Source organism: Rhinolophus ferrumequinum, chromosome 6 (genome assembly GCF_004115265.2).
Source record: "Rhinolophus ferrumequinum isolate MPI-CBG mRhiFer1 chromosome 6, mRhiFer1_v1.p, whole genome shotgun sequence".
In the NCBI taxonomy this organism is placed as follows: domain Eukaryota; kingdom Metazoa; phylum Chordata; class Mammalia; order Chiroptera; family Rhinolophidae; genus Rhinolophus; species Rhinolophus ferrumequinum.
The window spans coordinates 25466761-25491084 of record NC_046289.1 but is presented as its reverse complement, the minus strand read 5'-3'; the positions used below and the strand labels follow the sequence as shown (position 1 = coordinate 25491084).

At 44.1% G+C, this 24324-nt stretch overlaps 1 protein-coding gene across 9 annotated transcripts in view; it reads left to right on the top strand.

The window, feature by feature from the left end:
• Nucleotides 1-24324, top strand: part of RGS6 (regulator of G protein signaling 6) — a 475600-nt gene that overhangs the window by 417530 nt on the left and 33746 nt on the right. For all 9 annotated transcript variants that reach the window (XM_033108137.1, XM_033108138.1, XM_033108145.1 and 6 more), the window contains 2 exons: nucleotides 5345-5470; nucleotides 13175-13361. In XM_033108137.1, coding sequence (XP_032964028.1) covers nucleotides 5345-5470; nucleotides 13175-13361 — 313 coding nt within the window. The remainder of the gene's footprint in view (nucleotides 1-5344; nucleotides 5471-13174; nucleotides 13362-24324) is intronic.

Below are 24324 nucleotides of genomic sequence, written 5' to 3'. Positions count from 1 at the left end.
GATCTGCAGAAGCCAGTAAGAAGTTGGGAAAAGCTGGAGTGTCTTTATAAGTCTCCCTGCTTTACTAAACTCTTTTCCGCTCTATATTTGCTGTTCCTCCCGGGGTTACAGAAGCACTACCCTCTGGTTTTGTTGCCCAGATTAGAAGCTGGTGAAAAACACCTCCCCACACACACACACACCCCTTTGCTTAGGAGATTCTCTCTGCCATGTGGAGACCATATTCCTCCTTTCTGAGTTTCTTCCATACGCCCCCGTCCAATGCCCACCAACAGCTTCTACTTCCAGTACTGCTGCTAGGAGCTTGGGGGTCCCCTAGGCTTCTGTTGGCGACACCCCGCTACTTTCTTCTCAGAAGGACCCACTGAAATCATAGGCGGTTCTCAATCAGTTGTCACCAGTTCACTTCATCTTCCCGATCTTTCTCTAGGTTTGTCATCTGCTGATAGGAAATTTCTTTGCCTCTAAATACTATGTTGTTTTAGGGCATTTTATTATTATTATTATTATTATTATTATTATTATTATTATTATTATTATTATTATTATTATTATTATTATTTCACTGAACTCCAGACCTTTGTCTGTTCCCTATTCCTGGACCACTTCCCCAGATCTTCACATGGCTGGCTTCTCTTTTCATTCAAGTCTGACTTGGCACTGGTGTCCCTTCCTCAGAAAGGTTTCTGTGGCCTTTCCATCTAGAGTGGCCTCCCCACCCACCAGTCATTCTATATCACATCCTCCCCCCTCTCCAGTTCTCTTTCTAAATAGGATTTAAAATTATTTTAGCACCTAGAGCCATGTCTGGCACAGAGTAGGCATTCCAAAAGTAGAGGTTACATGGAGGATAGATGGAGAAATGACTGTTTCTTTAGTCAATTTATTGGTATTTGGAAAAGGAGGAGAGGTAAGCGCATGAATTTAATTCATGGTGATGACACTGGGATTTTTTCCTTTCTTAAAATTTAACAAAGAAACATATGATACTTTGGGGAGATGGTGGTCACATGATCTGTAGGCTTATCCCAACCTACCAGCACTTTGTCCCCAAAGGGTGCTACCTGCCCGTACCACAACTGCTCTGGTTCTGCTCTTGTTGTTCAGGTTTCTACTCTAATCATAATGCCTAACTTAACACCTACAGCATTCTGTCCACCTTTAAGCAGAATCAAGTTATTTAGATACAAGTGAAAATGAAGAGATGCTGTGGGCGTCCATTTCTTCTCCCAGTTGGACATTCTCACCCACTCCGATGCTGGCGGTGCTTAGGAACCTGTCATTGGAGAAGCACAGAGTCCGGGATCAGTGCCAACATCCCACTTCAGCCTAGAGATGGTTCAAGTCCATGAAACAAAGACTAAAGATGACCAGTAAAATAAGTCATTTTTTTTTCTCAGTTCCAGTTAAATTCAACCAATATGTATTGAGGCCCTATACTGTATGCTGTGTTCTGAGTTGGGAGATCAACTGAAATGAAGGATGGACTCCTTTGGAGGGCCACCTGTTTTTGCTATGTGTTAGTTTGGGCTGCCCAGTGGGAGTCAGTAACTTGCTGAGATCAATGGGCACGGAAAACAAGTAAGAGTTAGAAAAAGACATCTCTCTAGCAATAAGAAGATGCTGTCAGGATAAGGACACACCACCCACATCGCTGTACACATTTTCTCATCGATGTCCTCTTAGTGTTGAACTTGCTGTGTGAAAAGCACAATGGTGAATACAAAGGCGCATGAGACATGGTCTCTGCCTTCAAAGAGCTCACGTGAAGCTGGAAAGATGATGACGTAAACCCTTAAAAAGCTAAATGATGATGCAAAAGTATAATAAAAAAAACATGTCATAAGGAAGCATTTTTACACAATGGATGGAAACAAAAGGGGCTGTGAGTTCCGTGGATTATTTGTTTGAGTTGGACCAAGGGAAAGTTATTGTACTTGTGACCTGGGGATGAATGTCCGGAGATATTTTAATTTTCAGAATTGTTTTATAACCAGAAAGACCATTCAGATGTAGCGACATGTTTAAATCTGATCTTGAACTTTAAAGAGGATGATGTTTGGAAATGCCCATGTAGGAAAAACACACATACAGAGAAGTCTTATCCAAGAAGCTTTCAATAGAACACATCTCAGGGGCCAAATGTACCAGAGAAAATGGAGCAGAGGTGGAACATCTAGGTGTAGAAATAGGATTGATTAATTATGAATAATGGATATTTGAGGAACCCCAGATGTTCTAGGTTGAATAGTGCCACCGAAAAACTCGTCCTTCTCAGAACTTTACAATGTGACTTTATTTGGAAATAGGATCCCCGCTATAGATTGAGTGGTCACAGAGGTCTTTCTGGAGAAGGGACACCAATGCCAAGTAAGAATAGAAGGCTGTTGTAGATACAATCAGTTAAGATGAGGTCAAACTGGAGTAGGGGAGCTCCTAATCCAGTATGACTGGTGCCTTTATAAGAAGAGAAAACAGAGACACAGGGAGAACCCCATGTGACAATGGAGGCAGAAATCGGAGTGATGCATGTGCAAGCCAAGGAATGCTATGTATTTCTGGCAATACCAGAAGCTAAGAGAAAGACATGGAACAGATTCTCCCCTAAAACCTTCAGAGAGCACATGGCCCTGCCCCCACCTTAATTTCAGACTTCTAGCCTGTAGAACTGTGAGGTAATAGATTTCCACTATTTTCAGCCCCCCAGTTTGTTGGTACAGTGGTACCTCGGTTTTCAAACGTAATCCGTTCCGGAAGACCATTCGAGTTCTGAAACGTTCAAAAACAGCCGGCAGCTAGGCCTCAGGATCTTGCACTCAGCGAAAGTCACGTGACATGTTCAACTTCTGAGGCGTGTTTGAAAACCGAAGCATTTACTTCCAGATTTATGGCATTTGTAAACCAAAATGTTCGCCAACGGAGACGTTCAAAAACCGATATACTACTGTACTTTGTTACTGTAACCCTAGGAAACTACCACACCGGGGTACCCGGTCTCTTCAGATCTCCTTGTTTTTGAAGGCTGAGCTTGCAGCTTTCTGGATATTCTGTCCTCTGTCCTAGGCCTCTGATTCTGCATTTAGCACAACACTCGACCTTTCTGGCCCACCCCCAAAATGTCCCTTTTCCCACCGCTGTCCCCACCAATGAACCTGGTGGAGTGAATGTGGACTCACAGTTGGGTACCAGAAAGTGGTGACACTGGTCGTGGGGGTGCATCCATGAGGCAATCACTACAAAGACTGAGAGATTTCTCCACACCTGCCTCTCTGGGCACAGCCTTTGATCAGGGTGCAGCTTCCACCAGCACCACCCTTGCAGGTCTGCAACCTTGGCTGGCAAATAGCAGATAATTGAGTCCATTGCAGGTCACAGCATGACCCTGGCAGAAATAGATGATATCCTGCCGCTCTCTGGGGCTTACATGTGCTGCTAGCCTCAAGCCAAGGGGGATTTCTTTATAAACAGTACTTTTTGTCTCTTGGAAGTCTATTGAGCGTGATGGGTTCTGTGCCTCGAGTTTGAGAGAATCCAGGATCTGTCTTCCTGGCTTGTTGTAGAGGGCCCAGCCTGGTACTTCGGAGGAGCTCTTTCATGGAATTCCCCATTGTTTCACCCAGTGGGCTTAGTCATCTACTGTGACGCCACTGAGCTAAGCCTCGAGATGCAGAGTTGTACACAAGAGCCTCCCGAGCGCAAGCACATAATCTCGGCATTAGAAGACCCTGCCGCTGCTGGTTATGTCTAGCGGTGCAGAAGTAGAAGGGTTGGGCTTGAGTTGCTTAAGTCCGGAGCTGTGCTTTCCACTACGGTAACCATTAGCCACAGGTGGCCACTTAAATGTAAACTTTAATTATTGAACATTAAATAACATTTGCAATTCAGTTTCTTGGTCAGTATTACCCACATTTCAAGTTCTCAAGAGCCTCATGTGGCTCGTGACTTGTGGCTACCATATTGGTGAGCACAGACATAGAATATTTCCATCATCACAGAAAGTTCTATTGGCCAGCACTGGTCTAGAGCTGTTTGTTTCTCCGAACCTTTCAATGCACACGCTTTCTTCCCCTTTTTACTCAGTCCAATTTTCTAAGATAAATATTGAGAATATGTCAACTCCATAACACAAGAAAACATGATTTTATTTACTTAATGTCTGTGAGAGATAATAAAAAGTATGTGTCTATTTTTAAAAAGAAGGAAAATAAGTATTACTAGACCAGTGCTTCTCAGAGTTTAATGTGCACTTAAGTCACCCAGGGATCTTATTAAACTGTGGATTCTGGTTTCCTATGTCTGAGATGGGGCCTGACATTCCCTTGCAGGTCCATAGAATACTCCTCAGGTGGGAGATTACAACACGTAACTTGTGAACTGGGACCCTATTGCTGCTTGAAGGGTCAGGGAAATAAATACAGTAAGTTAACTGTAGGTAGAACGACAGAAGCTGAAGGAAATATTTGTATCTTCCAACACCAAAAGAATGAGACCACACTTCCACCCACCCCCGGCTGTGGTCTGAGGAGGGTCACCTGGAAGTGACACAGCACAGCAGGGTTAAGAGCTATACTCTGGGACCACACTGTCTGGACTTGAGTCTTGACTCCTTCCCTTCCTAGTGTGTCCTTGGGCAGAAGATCGCTAGGCCTCAATTTCCCTATCTGTCAAATGGCGTTGATTCTAATACCTGCTTCACAGAGTAGCTATGAGGAGTCAGTGAGTTAACAGATGTAAAATGCTTGGAACGATGCCTAGAACATCGGAAAGACATGCAGGTGGTTACTAAATCAATAAGTGAATGCAACATTCTGCTTTTAAACAACTGAATGGGTTTTATCCTGGGTGAGGTGATTCGTTTCTGACCAGTTGTATGTCACTTGGATCTAAAGAGTACTCTATGTCTCTCCCTGTGGATGGAGGATGGAGTGGGAGGTGGGCACAAGGTCTCTGATAAAAGATTTGATTCACAAGGCATCCTCAGTTATTAAGGAAAAAAAAAGTGAGAAGTGATAGAGTCAAGAGTTGGGCCTGTAACTGACAGGAATGGTCCAGGGGAACCCAATCAATGGGGTAGTTGTGTTTCCTGTAGACAGGAGCCACTTGGCACACATCCTGGTGACCCTAACCTAAATGCTTTCCTTAGAGAGACTTTTTACTGTTGGCTGACATTAGCGTACAGAAGTCTGCATTAAGAATTTGCACAGGTTTTATAGAATCTATCACTTAAATTTGCAACATTTCCCATTGGCGTGTAGCAACAAAATAGATTTGAGTTGCTGGAGAGAATGTGACACAGGTTGTGCCTGGTATTGATCATTCTTTATACCTTTGTTCCCCCCAAAAGCAAAGAGCCCAGCCAACAGCGAGTAAAGAGATGGGGCTTCTCTTTCGACGAGATGTTGAAGGACCCAATGGGGAGAGACCAGTTTCTACGATTCCTGGAGTCTGAATTCAGTTCAGAAAACCTCAGGTAAATCTCTCAAAAGTTTGAACTGTGTGCAGAGTGTGTATAAAGAAATTTGCATAATCAGTCTCTCTTTCTGCCTCCCTTTCTCAGTAAAATATTATGGTTCAAACTCTAAGTCCAGCTAATCTGGAGAAGATTGAAATGGAGAAGAACAAACTTCATATGCAGCTTTCCCATCACCACATTAGCACCTACCAACACCAGCATTTATTTAAGTCCAGATGACATTTGTTCAAGTTATTGGAATCAGCTCCAATAACAAGTAAATAGTCAAATGGATTTGATGACACCATCCATTAACTAAAACCATGGCTCCATGGAGCTTCAGCGTGAAAGACAGCTCAGAGACCCTCTCTTCAGAACTTCCCAAGTCTGGGGTCCTGAGTACTTGATAGGCCAACCAGAAGGGGTTCGTAGCCTCATTGCAGAATTTCAAAAAGCAAGAGTAAATATCATTCAATAACTGCAGACCTCACTATAAAGCTAATTCATTAAAACATGCTTTTCTTTTGGTGGGGAGTTCTATCAACTCTACTGGGGTTACTCTGGTCACCTGATGCCAATGCAACATCTGATTGTTTCTATTGGTTTATGACTCATTCAGATGAGGGAAAACGTGTTTATGTTTTAATAATTACTATTCAGTAAAAGAAAAAAATAAAACTTTCAAAGCATGAGATCCATTGAGAGAGGACAGAAAGAGAGTACATTAAAAGTTAAAGGGTCCGTGGTCATGAAAAATTGGGAACCTGTTATTCAGGCTTTTTTTTTTTTTTTTTTTTTTTTTTTTTTGTAGTAGATGTAGAAGCAGAGACCTATGGAAAATGTAATTTATCTAAGACCCATTAGTGAACTTAGGCAACGAGTGACTTCTCAGTGAGTAAGATGGAAATCTCAGTGTTTTCTTGGCACCAGGTATTCTTTTATATGCAGATTAATTCCCATCTTCCAATATCACTTTTTCTAAGAGCAGCTTTATTAACTTTTTAAAACTGTTTTTTAACAAGCCAAAGCATATCCTGTGGGGAAAGGACTGTCCACTCCAGTGTTAATGTACAAAGTCCATGTTATTTATTTGGAGTTAGAGACCATATCAGTCCCATATATCAGTCAAGTGATATTTATTACACACCTATGCCATATCGGGCCCCACAAGAGTCTGCTGAGGGATGCAAGGAAGTCAAGATGCATGATCTTCACCTGCAACGACCTTACAGGTCCTTGAGGAAAAAAACACAAGAGACTCTTACATCATTAAATGAATATAAACGAGTATAAACTGTCAGAACCATTTTGGAAGTGTTTCAAAAAGGGAGGGATGAATGTAAGCCAGAGCAGACAAATCATAAGCTGGACTTTGAAGAATACACAGGATGCTGATAGACAAAAACGAAGGAGAGAGTGTTCTGAGCTGGAAGATTCGCAAAGGCGTGGCAGTGGGACTTTCCCACACCATAATGTCCCAGGAGCACATGTCAATGCCAATTAACTGTATGCATTGATGCCTTTCTAGGCAGCTGTATGCCTATCGTAAACCAGATAAGGCTGAATAGCTGATCTCAGGTTATGACATAAGAGTTCTTGCCTGATGCTGAGGCGTTATGCTAAACACATCTCAGAGCTTCATTTCAATTCCTAATCAGGTATTTCTAACAGAAGACTTGACTTTTAAACTCTTCATTAGGGTAGTGTTCAGACCAGCCTCGTGTGTTGTGCCTGGACGTGGGTCCTGCTTGGAAAGCCATGCCCTCTGTGGCCAGCACCATGTATCCAGGCAGCCTAGAGAGGCTGCCTAGATGCAGCCAGTTCAGCCCTAGGTCCCATCCCCAGCTTGCTCCCCATCAGCCACCCATGGGAGTCCTTCCCATCTCTCCTTCTCATACCTGTCCGCCTGGGTCCACAAGATGGAGTGGTACAGGGGCTGCCTTCACCTGAGTATTTCTCAGCCTGTGAGGGGCCTTATGGCCTCCATCACCTGCACCATTACAGCGACTTTGAAGAATAGCCACAGTCCGGGGTCAGGTGCATCTTCTGGTTCAGCACTGCTTTGCCCAGTCTAAGTGTAGCCACAGCCACATAACAGTTCGAACTAGTTTCACGAAATATGCGTTACATGTAAGGCCTGGAGTGCATGGAGGAGTGTGTACCTGGCACGTGTTCAGCACCTCATCCTGCCATTACCTCTCGTGCCTCTGCCAGCAACCCCCTCCCATGCTAGGGAGGCTGCATTCAATCTTGGGTGAAAGAGTGTGCGTGAGTGTGCTGGTGCCTAATCTATACATGAATGCATGAATCCAGACTTAAAGAGGATCCCCTCTAATCCATGACGGATGAGAGGAGAAAGAAAACGGAACAGACAGAGATTTAAAACAGTATAGCCCAAGAGCTTCTAAAATCCTCGCTGGAGGTCCAAATTCCCCTTTTATGATATTCAGCATAATTGGCTATATGGGGACGAAGCTCAGTTTTAAATCATACACCTTCAAGACTCTACAGTCACTCCTAAGCAGGGGGTTTCTCCCCCTTCCTTTTGTATTCATTCCTTCAGCCACAGATACTGGCTTAGCACCTACCATGGCCCCGGTCCCGAGGACTCAGAGCTGAATATGTTTTACCCCTTGTGCAGGTGCGGCCATGCAGGTGGACCTCCACCGTGGTCCATGTGAGTGGCAGCTCCTGGAGCTGTGCAATGTGGCACAGCTCAGGGATACTCCCCATCTGTGTGTTGGCCATGCCGGGGCCATCCCTTTTCTCCAGGCTTGGTGAAGAGCCCAGGCAACTGGCACTGGAGTATAGGAGGAAGAGAGAGAGAGACTGACCAGACCTCAACTGGGTACATTGCAAAGGGACCGCACATCCATTTTCCTGTGTTCCCTTGCATCTCTCCAATGAAAGGGGTACTAAGATCATAACATTTTTGCACAGTATCTGGAGCACCAGTTAAGTAACCAGGTGGTTGAATTTATACCAGAGCTTCAGAATACAGAACACAGGAGCTCCAAAGAGACATAGGTATTGCTGTTACAACAGCAAAGGGTCACCCTGGATCCTTTAAGGAAAGATGTCTATGATAATACGATGTGAGTTGAAGTCCCCTTTGATCATGTTTCTTTCCTTTTCCGTGAGCCTGTGAGATGAGGGAGGGGCGTCATGTCCAGCCTAGAGGGCGCATGGCCAGCACTTAGTGCTGCACACAGCATAGCATGTGACAGAACACTCCCTGCAACACCCTGAGCTGAGCCCAGGGTCCGTTTGCACTGGGTGGACCCTGGAGATAGCTGTTTGCCTTTGGAATGCGTGTAGCCTCTCTTCTATAAGGTGGGGGCTTCCCACTTCTCAAGCAGGGACTTCCAGTTGTGTGACGTTGCCCTTCTTCCTTCTCTGCACGTTTCTCCAGAATGATGCCCCTTGCCACCTTTGTCCCTCTCCGTCTCCCCTGCACAAATCTTTGTCCTCCCTAACCTGACACCTCTGCCACATGGCAGGGCATGAGTTAAAAATCCAAATCCACAGCAAAGAGCGTCCCCCGTACATTTTTTATGAGCTGCACCGTCTCCAGAGAGAATGGGGTTGTTCTTCTAACCTGCAGATTGATTATCCTGGTTCCACACAATGTCAGCTGAGGGGAGAAGCAATTAAAGAGCACACAGGAGAGTTGCCAGATTTGCCTTGGGAGCCCCCATCTCTGACGGTTGCCCCAAATCTCAGAAAGACCTCCAAAGGTTCACCAAGACCGGTGGGATTCACCACTAACCAAACACATGATTAATCGAGACAGAGGTGACTCACACAACATCATGACAATCTGTGGCATTTCGGCCACTGCCTGATGAACATAATCCAGCTTCCGTGGTATACTGCTGATGGCGTCACTAATGTCAGTCCAGGTGGTTTCAGCCCAACCAGAGCCTAAGTCAAGTTGGATCACTTGTGCCTGAGTCTCTGTTGACCAGCAGAGGGCACAGAAACCCTTCCTTCTGAACGGAGTTTGCTTTTCTCTGCAAACGAACTAAAACCTGGATTTTTCTAACCTATGAAAATCCTACTTTGCGAAAAGCTGGATGAGCTAGGAATTGAGGAGCTGCCCAGACCTCCTGGCAGAGTGGAGAATGACCAATCGCTGCATGTTCCAGCCAGCTGTAAGGAGAAAAGTCCATTTCCTGTCAGCATCCAGGAGGCCACGTGGGGCAGGTCCAGACCACCCACAAGTCCTATCCACTGCTGCTCCACCAGCCTGGTAGTGTCTGAGCCCAGGCTGCCTTCCCCTAAGCCCAGTTTCTGGCCTGCATTCCTAAGCCAGGGACGCGGATCACATGCCAGCACACGGGCCACCTCCCTGCACGCCGATGACTCGGGCCAGGCAGGACAGGTGGTCTCCCTGATACCAGTGAGTCCTTGTGGCCTGCCAGTCATGACAGCCCTTCTGCTGCAAGCCACAGAGGCTTAGTGCAGGATGGGTGGATTTGCTGCTGCTGCTGACGTCCTCCTTCCTGCTGGCATCCTCCAGGAAGAGCAGTACCTGCTGGCTTTTGATAAGAATAGAAGCTGTACAAGCCTCAGTGGGCCTCCCTGCATTAGGAAATGTGCTGAGGGGAGCTTCTGTGGCGCTTTCTGGGAGAGTGTCTGGGCAGCCGACGCTCAGCCCCAGCTCAGGCCTGTGGGCTTGCAGATGGCAAACACAAGCCAAAGCCTGTTCTGAATTTCAAATCGACACAAAGGTTCTTCGAAGCCAGTAATGGTAAACACATATGGGATGTCAGGATGCTGTTGTGACAGCAGTTTTGCTGTCACCTGAGAGGGATAAGGCAGATCACCTCCAAGGCAGACAGAAGGCCGAGGGTTCTCCGTGTGTGCAGGAAGCGAAAACCACCCTCTGGGGAACGTCGTCCCTCCTCCCCCCTCCCCTTCTCCCTCCTCCCCCCTCCCTTCTCCGTCCTCCTTCTCCGCCCCTCCTCCACTGGCATGCCCATTGTTTCTTGTACTTTTTTTAAATTCTCAGTTTTTGTCTGACGAAGGGAATCTTTTAATTTTTAATGCAAGAGTTTATTACATTTGATTCTGAAATTTCCCTTTATATCAGCTCCAGACCTTCTCTGTCCCCAGCTGAGTGATGTGCATTAACGTGGCTCCTAAATCATTCTGCAAAAGGGACCCGGAGGCCTCAGGCACCACGGGGAGCCTGCCTAGCTCAGAAGCTGCTGGGTCTTCAGGGTCTTCCCAAAGGGACTCAATGGCTCCTCCTCAGAGCAGATGGGAACGAGGGACGGAAGATGACAGGGGTGACACTGATTGAGAGAGCAGGAAAATCGTCAGGTGTTAGCCATTTATGTGAGAGATGGCAGGGTCTGGTGGGCTGGGAAGGACCCTGGCCCAGACAAGTCGCTTCCAGCCCGGAACTCAGCCCAGAGGCGACGCCCTGAGAGAAGGCTGTTCTCCCATCTCCCCAGCATGTGACTGCAGAGGACTTACTTAGTGTTTGGTGAGTTGCCCGCTCTCATTCCTTCCAGTCCTTTGAAAAGTCAACACCAGCGGCTTCTTTAGAGCTGGTTTCCTAAATTCCATCTGCCTGTCAAACACTGTTCCCCAGGTGAAAAACGCCTGGACTGTCGTCACCAGGTGACCATTTTCACCTTTACACAGTCAGCCACCTCCTTCATTTCATGGCAGACTCAGAGGGTAGGACAGAGAGGCCTAAGCAACCTAGCGAAGGATGGAGGATTCCCAGTCCCCAGCTGAGTTTCAAGGGCCCATGTACACAACTGAGCAGCTTTGGAGCTCATTCCAGCCTCACACCCCCACGCCTCCAGACTCTGTTTAAAGAACCATTACTGTTTTCCTCTCCCCCGGCATCCAGAGGACATGAGCACCAAAGACCTGCAGCAGAAAGAGAGAGGGCTGGTTTGGAAGGGCAGGTGACAACAAATGGCAGCGGCAAGAGTGCCAGGCTGCTTTTGTCCAGGCCACCAGAGAAGAAAGAGATGAAATTCAGGGGATCAACACTGAGCCGGTATTGAACCTGTGACCGCCACACTGACCCCACCACAGCTCCCACCATAGGATCTGAAAGCACTTCGCACTTACACCTGGATGGGAAGTCCTTCTAACCTGTGTCACATATCCCTCCACCCACTTTATATCCATTGCACTGATGAGGAAAGACACCGAGAAAGGTACAATTCCAAGATGGCAACGTAGCCGGGGTGAGGACAGAGCTGTGCTTCCTCATCTTTTAGTTGAGTGAAGTTATTAAGTCTCCTTCCCTGCCTTTCACTCGTGCCCTTCAGGATCACCAAGGGAACCCTGAGGGTTTATTGAAGGACATTATTAGAATCCCAAATGGCAAATCAGGAGAAGAGTTGTAGCCCACCACGCACAGGCACACACCAGTCCTCCGTCCTTGTGGAACTGGAGCTGCATTACCCGGGTTGGCCACTGAGTGGTGCCTTTGGGCCACACACTTGGCTCTAAAGACATTTCTCTGAACATAACAGAAAAACATACTTAACCTTTTAAAAAACAAGTACATCTTACTTTGGGTGAAATTCAATGACAGATTGAAGGCACTTTCCACCATGCTGTTTTTCAGCTTCTCTTGTCCCTGCCCTTTTGTTGACTTGACTGTGTGATTCCCATGGCTATCACACATAGCCAGGGCCCCGTCCTCATCTCATTGATGGGAAAACTGGCCTGTCTTGTTCACAGGGCACAGCGTGCCACCCACACCTGGGCCCTGCTGAAAGCCCTCCCCAGGGCTGCCTTGGAAACCGTCCTCAGGACCTGGGACCTATTGTCCAAGATTGGCTCCGGTTGCTGCTGTTCTCAGCAGAAAAGAGCTCACACCCAGCTCTCCCGACAGCCTCTGCCATGCTGACACTGAGGGATTCAGGAGAGGCAAATATGGAAGTGAGCCGGTTTTTTCCTCCAGTGATCCCTGCAGAATCTTTTGAGAGGGGTTCCCCTTGTATGCCCCTTCAGCTGTGTTCCAGATGAGCTCATCTTCAATCCACAGCCATTTATTGAGCGCCGACTATATGCCAGCAACGTGCTGGACACTAATGTTGTGAATCGACTCAGTTTCTCCATCTGTAACATAAATAGCTGGGTCCTTCCAGCCCAAATATTCTTTGTGATTCCAAGATTCTATCTGCTTGTTATCTCTCCTTCGTTTTGAAGCCTCTAACTGATCCCAATCAGATATAACAAAGGAATTCACCTTTGTCTGTGTCATGATAATCTATGTAGAGCCGTGGTTCTCAACCAGGGGAGATTTTACCTCCCAGGGGACATCTGGTAATGTCTGGAAACATTTTTGGTTGTCACAACTTGGGGAGCGGTTGCCACTGGTATCTGGTAGATGGAGGCCACGGTTGCTGCTAAACATTCTACAATGCACAGCGCAGGCCCCCCAACAAAGAACTATCCAACCCAAAATGGCAATAGTGCTGTGATTGAGAAATCTTGAGGTAGAGGGAGAGCTATCTCCTTGGTAACCAGAAGCACAATGATCTAATGCACTAAACTTTTCAGTTCCCCGCAATAGTGGCGCACCCTTTGTATGTGCAGCCGTCCCTACCTGGCTCGTGGCAGCAGGGAAGCCTGGGAGGTGCAGCAACCTGAGTTCCATAGGGTGTCAGTCCTGGGACCATGTCCAGCAAAGTCCAGAGGCTAAACCCCCTGGAACTGACTCTCTTCATACTTCCACTCCAGGTTCTGGTTGGCTGTCCAAGATCTCAAGAAACAACCCCTACAGGATGTGGCCAAGAGGGTGGAAGAAATCTGGCAAGAGTTTCTGGCTCCTGGGGCCCCAAGTGCAATCAACCTGGATTCTCACAGCTATGAGATAACCAGTCAAAACGTCAAAGATGGAGGGAGATACACATTCGAGGACGCCCAGGTTTGCTTTGCTACTTGAATGGTTCTATCAAAAGATATTCATTTGTCCACTCTACCTCCCCAACCGTTAACATGAGTCCAAGGCATTGTACATAGTTAGAATTTCAGGTATGATTATTTATAAGGCCATCAATGGAAACCATTCCAGGTAGGTACACAATGAAATTCCGGGAGGATTGTTTTCCTAGGTTAGTTACATTTCTCCACAGAAATAGAAATGTACAGGTATATGTGTTATCTTTACCAGGAACATTTCATAGTGTTTTATTAACTCTAATGTCCCGTAATAAATTAGTAGTAGAATCTGGAAACCATAACACAACATCAGCAAAGTGGGTCTAGTGAGCTGGTAGGGCGATCAGTCAAGCCCACCTAACCATGAAGCACATACTCATAGCCACCACTCTATACTGCAGCCATAGTAATTTCCAAATAGAGTAGTTCTCCCTTATCTGCAGGGCATACGTCCCAAGACTCCCAGTGGCTGCCTGAGACCGCAGATAGTAATGAACTCTATATATATTGTGTGTTTTCCCATAGAGGCGTACCTATGATAAAGTCCAATGTATAAATTGGACACAGTAAGAGATTAATAACAACAATAATAAAATAGAACAATTACAACTATGTACTATCAAAAAAGTTATGTCAATGTGTGCTCACACTCTCTCTCTCCAGTACTTTTTATATTTTTCAGGCCAAACCTATTCCTGAATCTGTTTAACCACCCCTTACTTGCAGTAAATGGCTTAGTGTCACTCATTTCAGGGGATCCCTTGCTGAAGTCTTCGTATAGACGTAACATGTTCCCATCGATCGATCGAAACATATTTTCTGTTCATGTCTTCCACCTACAAATTTAATGTCTTTTCATCTTAACTAAGTACTATCACACAATGTGACTGTAACTTTTGCAGCATGAGGTACAACAGCAAAACTAGCACACATTTCTTCTTCACAATTTTACAAAAGACGTTTCATTCTTACCACAGATCTTAGCAATCTCCCCATAACAATTTTTTGCTTTCCTTATTCAGTCGAGGACTTTCACTTTTTCCCTTAAAGGAAGCACTTCCTGGCTTCTCTTTGGCATGTCTAAATTGCCAGCATCACTACTCTTGCGCTTTGGGGCCATTAGTAAGTAAAATAAGGGTGACCTGAACACAAGCACTGTGATACCACGACAGTCGGTCTGATAACCGACAAGGCTACTAAGTGACTAACAGGAGGGGATGGTATAGAGTGTGGATGTGCTGGGCAGAGGGATGATTCCCGTCCTGGATGGGATGGAACAGGAAGGCTTGAGATTTCATCACACTACACAGAATGATGCACGATTTAAAACTTATGAATTATTTGTGTCTGGAATCTCCCATATAATATTTTGGACCACGGTTGACCGTGGGTAAGTGAAACTGCAGAAAGCAAAACCACAAACACAGTGAGACTACAGTAGTGTCTGTGAGAGAGCAAACTACTCAGATTCTTTACAGGAGCCCTCAGGTGAGAAAAATGAAGAGAGTTAAGAGCAAAACCTTAAGCTCTGTCACCGGGTGTAGGATGATGAGAGGAAATGAAAGTTAGGGGCCAGGAAGTAAGAAACTGACTTGATGCTTACCTTTAGCAGTGGTACCTCCCAGCCCTCAGCATCAAGCTTGTGGTTCACGGTAGCTTTTGTGGCCTCTGCTTCTTTCACCAGACTCACTAGCATCTGTGCCCTAGTTGTGCCTTACAGGGGAAGGAGTCGCTCCTGTGGGCTTCCTTAAACCCTAGAGCTCACCCTTTGGAGCCATTTTGTCCATTGGAGAAATTGTCCATTTCCTTCTCATTCTCCCCATTAACCTGTAATCTCTTTGAGGGCAGCGGCTTTGGTCATTCTTTGTGGCATGTTATATAGCACAGGGCCTGGAATATGGAGGTGCTCCCCAAATAGTAACCTCATACAGTAGTCCCCCCTTATCTGTGGTGTCCCTTTCCACAGTTTCAGTTACCCACGGTCAACCGTGGTCCAAAATATTATATGGGAAATTCCAGACATAAATAATTCATGCTTTAAGTAGTGCACTGTTCTGTGTATTGTGATGAAATCTCAAGCCTTCCTGTTCCATCCCATCCAGGACGGGAATCATCCCTCTGCCCAGCGTATCCACACTCTATACCATCCCCTCCTGTTAGTCACTTAGTAGCCTTGTCGGTTATCAGACCGACTGTCGTGGTATCACAGTGCTTGTGTTCAGGTCACCCTTATTTTACTTACTAATGGCCCCAAAGTACAAGAGTAGTGATGCTGGCAATTTAGACATGCCAAAGAGAAGCCAGGAAGTGCTTCCTTTAAGAAAAAAGGTGAAAGTTCTCAACTGAATAAGGAAAGAAAAAAATTCTTATGCTGAGATTGCTAAGATCTGTGGTAAGAATGAATCTTCTGTTGTGAAATTGTGAAGAAGGAAAAAGAAATGTGGCTAGTTTTGCTGTTGTACCTCACGCTGCAAAAGTTACAGTCACATTGTATGATAGTGCTTAGTTAAGATGAAAAGACATTAGATTTGTGGGTGAAAGACATAAACAAAAAATGTGTTTCTATTGATAGCAACATATGTGCCTACACGAAGACTTCAGCAAGGGATCCCCTGAAACGAGTGACACCAAGCCATTTACTGCAAGTAAGGGGTGGTTAAACAGATTCAGGAATAGGTTTGGCCTGAAAACTATAAAAATTACTGGAGAGGTGTGTCTGCAGATGAAGGAGCTGCTGTCACGTTTCCAGCATGGTTGTGGAAGTCATTTAGATTTTGGTACTACCCGAGGTTTCAGGCATCCACTGCAGCGCTTGGAATGTATCCCCATGGATAAGGGGGTGTTACTATATTATCTAATTTAGGAAATTCAGAGGCACCAATGCAAATAATGGCATGAGAATATAACCAGTGTCGCTTGTCATCCACATTTGCCTTGTCATTCGCTCAGAACTTCAAGAGGGAAATATTTACTAACCTTAACACTGTAACTATCTTTTCTTTCACCCTGGTCATGAACTCCACTCCACCAACTGTCTGTACCAGGCAGATTTTGTTCTATAGAGTTCAGTGTTTTTGCATGAAACCACCAATCCCTCACACCCTTTGCAGCTTCCAAGAAAAATAAGTCATGAGAAATCTTTTTTTTCCTGATAGATCTGTGCATGTGTATGTGTCTATGCTCCAAGCACATATTGACACATTCTTGTAAGGAGAGGGATGGAGAAGCTCCATGGGTGATGGACAAGCTCCCGAGACAAGTGATCTAAAGCACAAAGCTCAACTCTCCATTATTCCTGAAACATAAGAAAAGGGATACTGGTCAGAACTCTGATGCACTAAACCTGGTATTCTCTCTCTGAGCATGACATCAGAAAGCATTTGTTTTAATGTTTTATTATTAAACGTAAACATGTTGGAAAGGAGAAAGAACAGAACAACAAATGTTCATGGACCCTCTTCCAGCCTCAGCAATCATCAATACAAGGCTGACCTCATTTAATCTGTGTCCCCACTTTTTCACCTCACTGGGTTATTTTAAAGGAAATTTTTTAAATATGTATTTTTTCATTATATATATGAAAAAATAGATATAAAAATATATTTTTTAAAAATTTCCTTTAAAATAATCCAGTGTGTGTGTATATATATATATATATATTATATATATATATATATATTATATATATATATATATATATTATATATATATATATATATATATTGCAGTTTTTGCAAGTATTTTTACCCTTTAAACCGCAATTACATTTGCACCAACCTAATATATATATATGTTATAATAAAATAACTACACACACACACACACACACACACACACACACACACACAGGTACCCCCCGTATAACACTGCACTTCTATAACACAATTTCACTCTAACATGTTTTGAGAATTAGAGAAATCCCTGAACAACACGGAGCATAAGAGTTTTTAAGAGCAAAATATATCTCATTTGAAATTTTTCATTCAATCATGGATGTCATATCAGCTTTGACTCTAGAATTTTAAAATTTATTAGAATTTTAATTCCATTTTGTTCGTGGAGTATTCAGTTCCGAGGATGAAGATATCTTGTCAAAAAGAAAACGCCCTCGGTTAATTGTGTTTAGTGTGATGGCGAAGAAAACATTATTTAATACATATTAATATGGTATACTTTTGGTGAAAATTGCTTTAATAAAGATATTTCTCTTAATTATAAAATATAATAGTATGTTTTTTTAATTTTTGGAACTTAACCCCCTTTTTTATACTAGTTCTTTGTTTCATATAACACAGATTCGCATAACACAGCATTTTTTAGGAACCTAACAACCGTGTTATACGGGAGTTACCTGTATATACATATATATATATATACCAACGTATCATTTCATCTGTAAATACTTAGGTATACATCTCTAAAAGAAACTGACCCTTTGGTTTTTACATTGCCACCATACCACTATCACACCTTAACAAAATAGCAATAATCTCTTAATATCATCAAATGTCAGGCAAATTCCGTAAATGCCCTTTTTTTAACCCTTATTTGAAATCAGAATCCAAATAAGGCCTACACATTCCAGTAGACGGGCATATCTTTTAAATGCCTTTTAACCCACAGGTTTCTTTTACATGCCCCTCCTCTCCCAGCCCCCTTGCAATTTATTTGATGAAGAAATTGGATTCTTTGTCCTGTAGAGAGTCCACGGTCTGGATTTTTCTGATTGCATCCCTGGGGTGCTTTTTAGTGTGTTCCTCTGCCATCCGTATTTCCTATAAACTGATAGTTTTATTTAGGTATTTAATCAGATTTATGTTTGATTGTTGTGGGTAACACTACTTCATAGATTTCATTGTGTTCTTCTGTCAGAAGGTCTTTTGTCTCGATGTCTCTCTGAGGTATTGGCAGCCACTGGTGTTTATTGCTTATATCCATTAGTTAATTAGGGGTTATTAAATGGTGATGTTCTAATCCTATCATTCTTTCTTCATTTGTTAGCAGAAATACAAATACTTGAATACTTCTACTATGTGATTATCTAATAATATAGTTCTTATAGGAAAAATAGGATAAATGTTTGATTCTTTCCCTTTATTTGCTAGTTTTCAAAATAATGAGTGGTTTTCTATCATCTTCCAATGGTGGCCAGTTAGGATTGTTTTGTGGTGTTTTTAGTATCTTTGTAAACTCATGGGTTTAAACATATTTGATGTATTTTATCTGTTTTGTTTATTATTTTTATTAATGCTTATGCCATTTCTGGCTAGTTGGCTCCTTCTGACATGACCCTAGTAGTCTGATGTCATCCAAATAGTAAGGAAACAAAGATGGTCCAGGCCTTACCCAGACCTGAAGTCAGCCATTTCTCCAAGGATTCCTGGTTTCTCTTAGAGGGACATGGTTTTTAGAGACCATAATCTGGGCACTTAGGGATGCTCATTGTCCCTGGGTTGATCATCGGTTCTAGGCCTTTTCAGTGGACAGAGCTAGGTTGTTGGTGGTGATAAAAGTACATCATGAGTTCATACTGATGCTTTCTATTCAAATTGAAAACTACACGGGATTTTATGTTACCTCTTCTATCGTATACCTGTGCCTCCTTTCTCTATGCTGAGAATCCTCGTTCTCAAGGACACCGTGGGTGATGGCATTAGTACTTGACATAACTGGTTATTAGCTTTATCCTGCTTTACCACAGAGCCGTCTCAAAAGGACGATGCCAACACTAGCAGCAACGGTATGATTATCACCTGGTTCTTCAATTGCTGTGTAGTAATCCACTGCGTGGAAGCACCATAGTTTAGTCAATCAGATCCTCTCTTCTTTGACATTTATGCTGCTTTTAATTCAAGAAAGATGTGATGAGACATTTTGGGAAGTCAGCAGGTTGTATCTTGACAAGTTTCGGAACACACAGCCTTCATTAGCACAGTGCTCTGCCTTTTTTCAGGTACTTCTAAATACGTTCTAGCTCATCCTTGAGGTAGACCAGCCATGAGGATTCCCTAAACATCTCTAAGTTGCTCATCATCTGTTCGGATTAGTCTCCTATGAATTAAAACAATACACTCTTCCTAAACCAATTTCTGTTTTCAGCCTGTTCTCTTTTGTTCCTTAAGTGTGTTTCCACCATAAATGTGCAAAGTGTTTCTAACTAGTGGTGTGACCTAGGGCAAGTTACTGAAACTCCCTGAGTCTTCCTTTCGTCATCGGTAGAATAGAGATATCTATGCATAGGCGTAGAAAGGGGACTCGGTGAAATGAAGCATGTCAACAATTAAAAGTATCTGGCCCTAAGTAAGATAGGACACATATTCACTATTTTACTTTCCTAATGTCGTTAATATTATTTGTTATACTTTTATGTTTACCATGTTTGTTGAAGAAATTCAAATAATTGCATGTTAACCCTAGCACCCAGATATAATCCCTATTTTGGTGTATTTTCTTCCTCAATTTAAGTGTATAGGGTGATTATGCAAATAGGGTGATCTGTAGCCTGCCTTTTACACTGAACCAGGGGTTGGTTAAAAAAAAAGAAGAAGAAGAAAAGACAACAGCTAAACTTTCTCTGTAAAGGGCCAGATCGTATAAATTTTAGGCTTTTGGGGTCATATGATCTATGTCACTGCTACTTAATTCTGCCATACAAAAACAGCTACACTGTAACAACAATATAAAAAATATACATGAGTGGCTGTGGCTGTGTTCCAAAAAACATTATTTATGGACACTTAAAATTCAATTGCATACATTTTTTCACAAAATAGTATTCTGCTTTTGATTTTTTTTCCAGCCATTTAAAAATGTAAAAGCCATTCTTAGCTCATGGGACATAAAAAAAATCGCCAGTGGGCTAGATTTGATTGACAGGCTGTAGTTTGATACCCCAAGCATGAAAATCACTGAAACACTTCAAGAAGTCCAGACAGATAGAAGACAGAGGCTTGGGAGTGGTTAATCTTCAGTTTATGTGGGAGAGTAGGTTAAAGGAGATTCACCTTGGTGCAGTAACAGCAACACACCAACCCGCAAAGGTTTTTGCACTGGGGTTGAGTGTTACAGAGCTGACCGAGAAGTCAGGCAGACCATTATACTCACACTGCCTTACCCGTCAGGACCAGCTCCACAGGTGCGATGCAGACGTTTCCACGTAAGGAAAGGAGGTTAAAATTCTCAGCAGCCCCTGACCAGGCAGAACTTGCCCTCAGATCTCCCAACTTGCTGGCCGAGCCTCTGCTGCCCAGATCACACTGCCCCTGGATGGTTAGAGCTAGGGCTTGGTTGGCGTGCTGAGAGCTGGAGAAACTGTTCCCTAGAGAAGGGCCCAGACCTGGGGAGTAGGCTCTGATTCTGTTTCTGCCATACGCTTTGTCTAGGATTATACATTTAAGTCCTTTCAGCTTGCTCTCCTCAGTTTGCCCGTCTGCAAAGTGCACATCGTAACACCTAAACCCCTGCCCCAGCTGGGATCAGGAGCTCTGTGTGGCTTCCTGAGCTGGTCACAGCAGTTCTCAGAAGGCCCCCCGCGGTGGTCAGAATGCCGCTGGAAGTGAGTGTGTGTGCTCTTGATTAGGGGTCAGTAGCCAGATTTATGGATTCATTTGAAATGGGAGCTGGGGGTGGGGTGCAGGTTCTCTCTGAGGATTTTGTTTTTTATTTGACCACATGCATTGTTATAGCAAAGTTAATTGCCTGTGTTTGCTTCCTGTGGAAATATTTCACAAGATACCCTGTCAGCATGGACCCAGCATTTGCATTTGTGTTTTGCTGATCCATTTGGCTCTTTTGAAAATTTGGGCCAAGACCAAATCTTCCATAAAGGTCTGTGGACTGTGACCATAGACCTCAGTTGTTTGCTGTGTTGTTCCAATTTCACAGATTAAGCCTTGTGAAGGGAGAAAAAAAGAAAAGTGGGCCATGATTTTTTTTTAAAGGACTCAGTTCCTTATGCTAGGGATTGAAATATCTATTCTCAATCGTGGGGTATCAGAAGACCTGCATTGCCACCCACCTGCTGTGTGGTCTCAGGCAAGGATCTTGACCTTTGTGCCTTAGTTTTCTCACCTGTAAAATGGGAATGATGTCTTCTGTACAGACCTCTTAGGATTTTTGAGAAATCAGATGAGCGAATAGCCCTGAAAATTCTTTTAGTAAGTAAAAAGTGCTATCTATTTGTACATGTGCACTCACAAAACTTAATGGTTCCAGTATTCCCTAAAGTCTCATAATCCCAAACTAGATTAAAAAAAAAAAAAAAATTCTCCCAGGAAGATATCTGTTCTTGGAGGGAGTTCTTGGAAGGGAAATTTAGAAAAAGTATGTAGGAGCCAACTGTGGGGGGCCTTGAGTGTCATCCTAAGGATTTTGAACCCTTTCACCCTGGAGACAGTAGGAAAGCATTGAAGGCTTTGAGCTAGAAGAGGGTGAATCAGAGGGTAGTGGGCAAAGTGAGCGGGGGCCAAGAGCGATCTGAATCTCAGGGCATGTAGTCTAAAGCTTTGCTGGCGGTTTTTAGAGGAGAGCCTGAAACCACAGGAAGCACTGAGAACCCCAGCCTTCCTCTTAGGGCATTCGCCTCTTTCCAGAGCCTCCACAGACTGCAGAAGGAAGATAGGAGTCGGCTGGCTGGTGCAGTGTCTGCCTTGCTTCAATTTTTAAAGCCTCAGAGTATCCAAGGATGTTGCAAAGACTGTGTCACTGGGTCCATTCGATTCTTCTATCTCCCATCCATCCATTTCATGAATATCCACTCTCCCATTCAGGACTTTGACCTGAAGGCTATGAAGTTCTATACTGAGGGAAACTGCAAAGGAAATAGGGGGCCCAGATGGCTTTTTGCCATTATGCAGAGCTTGTCTAAGAGCACATTATTCTTTGCAAACAAAACAAAACAGGCCTGAGAAAACACTTCATTGAAATTGGATTGGATTGGAAATCTGTCCATCAAATGGGTTGACAGTTGAATCGGGTGGGCGAACCCAACCCATTGGCTTTGGTCCCTTCAGGTTCCCATGTAGGCTTCCTAGCTGTTCAAGCCCCACTGCTTTCCTGACTTGCAGTAGCTGCTGAGACGGCCCACCCTGCCCTGTACCTGCAGTGTCTGAGCCTTCCTGCACCTCTGCATGTAACAGTTTTGTGATGGGAGTAGGCATTTGGTCTTCTCCTTTCATAAATCCCTATGGCACTAAAGTAATGCTCTGCACATGACTGAGGTTTAAAACCAATTTCCTTGACAACTCAGTCCAGAATTATAACACTCTCAGCTAGACCTATCATTTAAAACAAGGGGGCAATTTGTTCCTTGGCTTTCCACTTGGAAAAATCTTGCCAAACAACCTTGGGGAGCACATACAGTAGGTGATCAATAACTACTGATTAAATCAAATTTGTATAATATGCCAATTCAGCAACATTTGGAATACACATACGGGCCAGATGTCCCAGGCTCTGGGAGTATACAGGTACATAGGAGGGTCGCTTACCTTAGGCAGACCTCAGTCTAAGTTACCTAAACTCTACTTGGGCCATCATCCAGGCCTGGAATGATCAAAGAGCAATCTCAAGGCCAAAACGAGGTCAGGGTGATGCAAGAGATGAAAAATACACCCTCGAGTCTACACCCACCGTGAGCAGACAAGAAGCCTCTAGTCAAAAGTTTCTATTATTACCTAAACATAGATATTTCAAAGCAATTTTATTAAGGAATGCAAGGCTTCTAACATTTGCTTTCTTTAAACACCAGAACCCAGAGGAGCACATGTTTATGTTCACCCCCGATTACTCAGAAGTAGTCTTCTAGCCTGGTGAAGGCTGTTCATCTTTGCCCCGGTGGGGGAGGTGGTGGCATTGCATGCCAGTATCACAAGACTGGACCAAGTTTCCTGATATTAATCCTCAATTGGAGGGCATTTCCTGGTAGACTTCCCATGCCAGACATATTTTCAAAAAGAATGCCAGGGCACTGTTTCCTCCAGGAGTTACTCATTTCATCCTGTGGGTGGTTTTATTTTAGGGAGATGAACAGCAGAGGGAGGGAGGCATCTTCAAAAGAACAAATCGGTTGTTTGTGATCGGCTTCTGTTTATTACCACACAGACGAGTAGCTCCTGGAGAGAAGGCGTCAGAGAACTAAATTCCAAAATGTCTTTGTTGCGGCTTCAGAGCATAGATTTCTTGCACCAAGCTTCATGACTTTGAAGGAGGCAAGGAAAACACCTAAGTTAATACACCTGGTATTTGGGTGGGTAAAAGGCAATATGCAAAGCTGTCTTTGAAGCTACTCTTATCGAAGGATAGGGACTGAACAGCATCAAAATACTGTGCCTTTTGGCCACTTACACTGAATATGCTTATCCAGATGTGTTGCAGGGTAGAGGCAAATGATATTTACTTACACACTCTTGTAACTAGAATGCTGCGTTACGTGGAAACAGGCTGCCATGTCCTGCTTAGAAGGACACAAAAACATACAAATTGGGGCTTCTCTTTTAAGATCCACATGATCCCAGGATGGTGATCCAAAGCTGCATCCATGAGGACAACAAGCTACTGTCTTTGACTCTAGTGGACGTCCATATTGCCGTGGTGTCTTTTCTATTGCCTCTTCTGAGTTTATTAGGCAGACACTGACTTAGGATCCACATCAAGTCTTTGCCACTGTGCAGTCCCACCCTCTGTCCTGCAGGACCCGTGTTGGAAGAAAGACCTTAGCTAACCATGCCTGAGGTCTAAAGACCTTTGGTTTAAGGTATTGGAAGGTGAGACTCAGGGATCTTCTGGGTGACTGTCTTTAATACAGACTTGCTGTATATGACATGGGCCCCAGTCAGCCCTCAGAGCTTTGCCAGGTTGGGACCTTCCTTCTGGTATGGAAGACAAGTTATGCAAGGCCTGCAAAGTGAGAAACCAGAGCCTGTGTCACCCTGGGTGACCTGGCCATCATC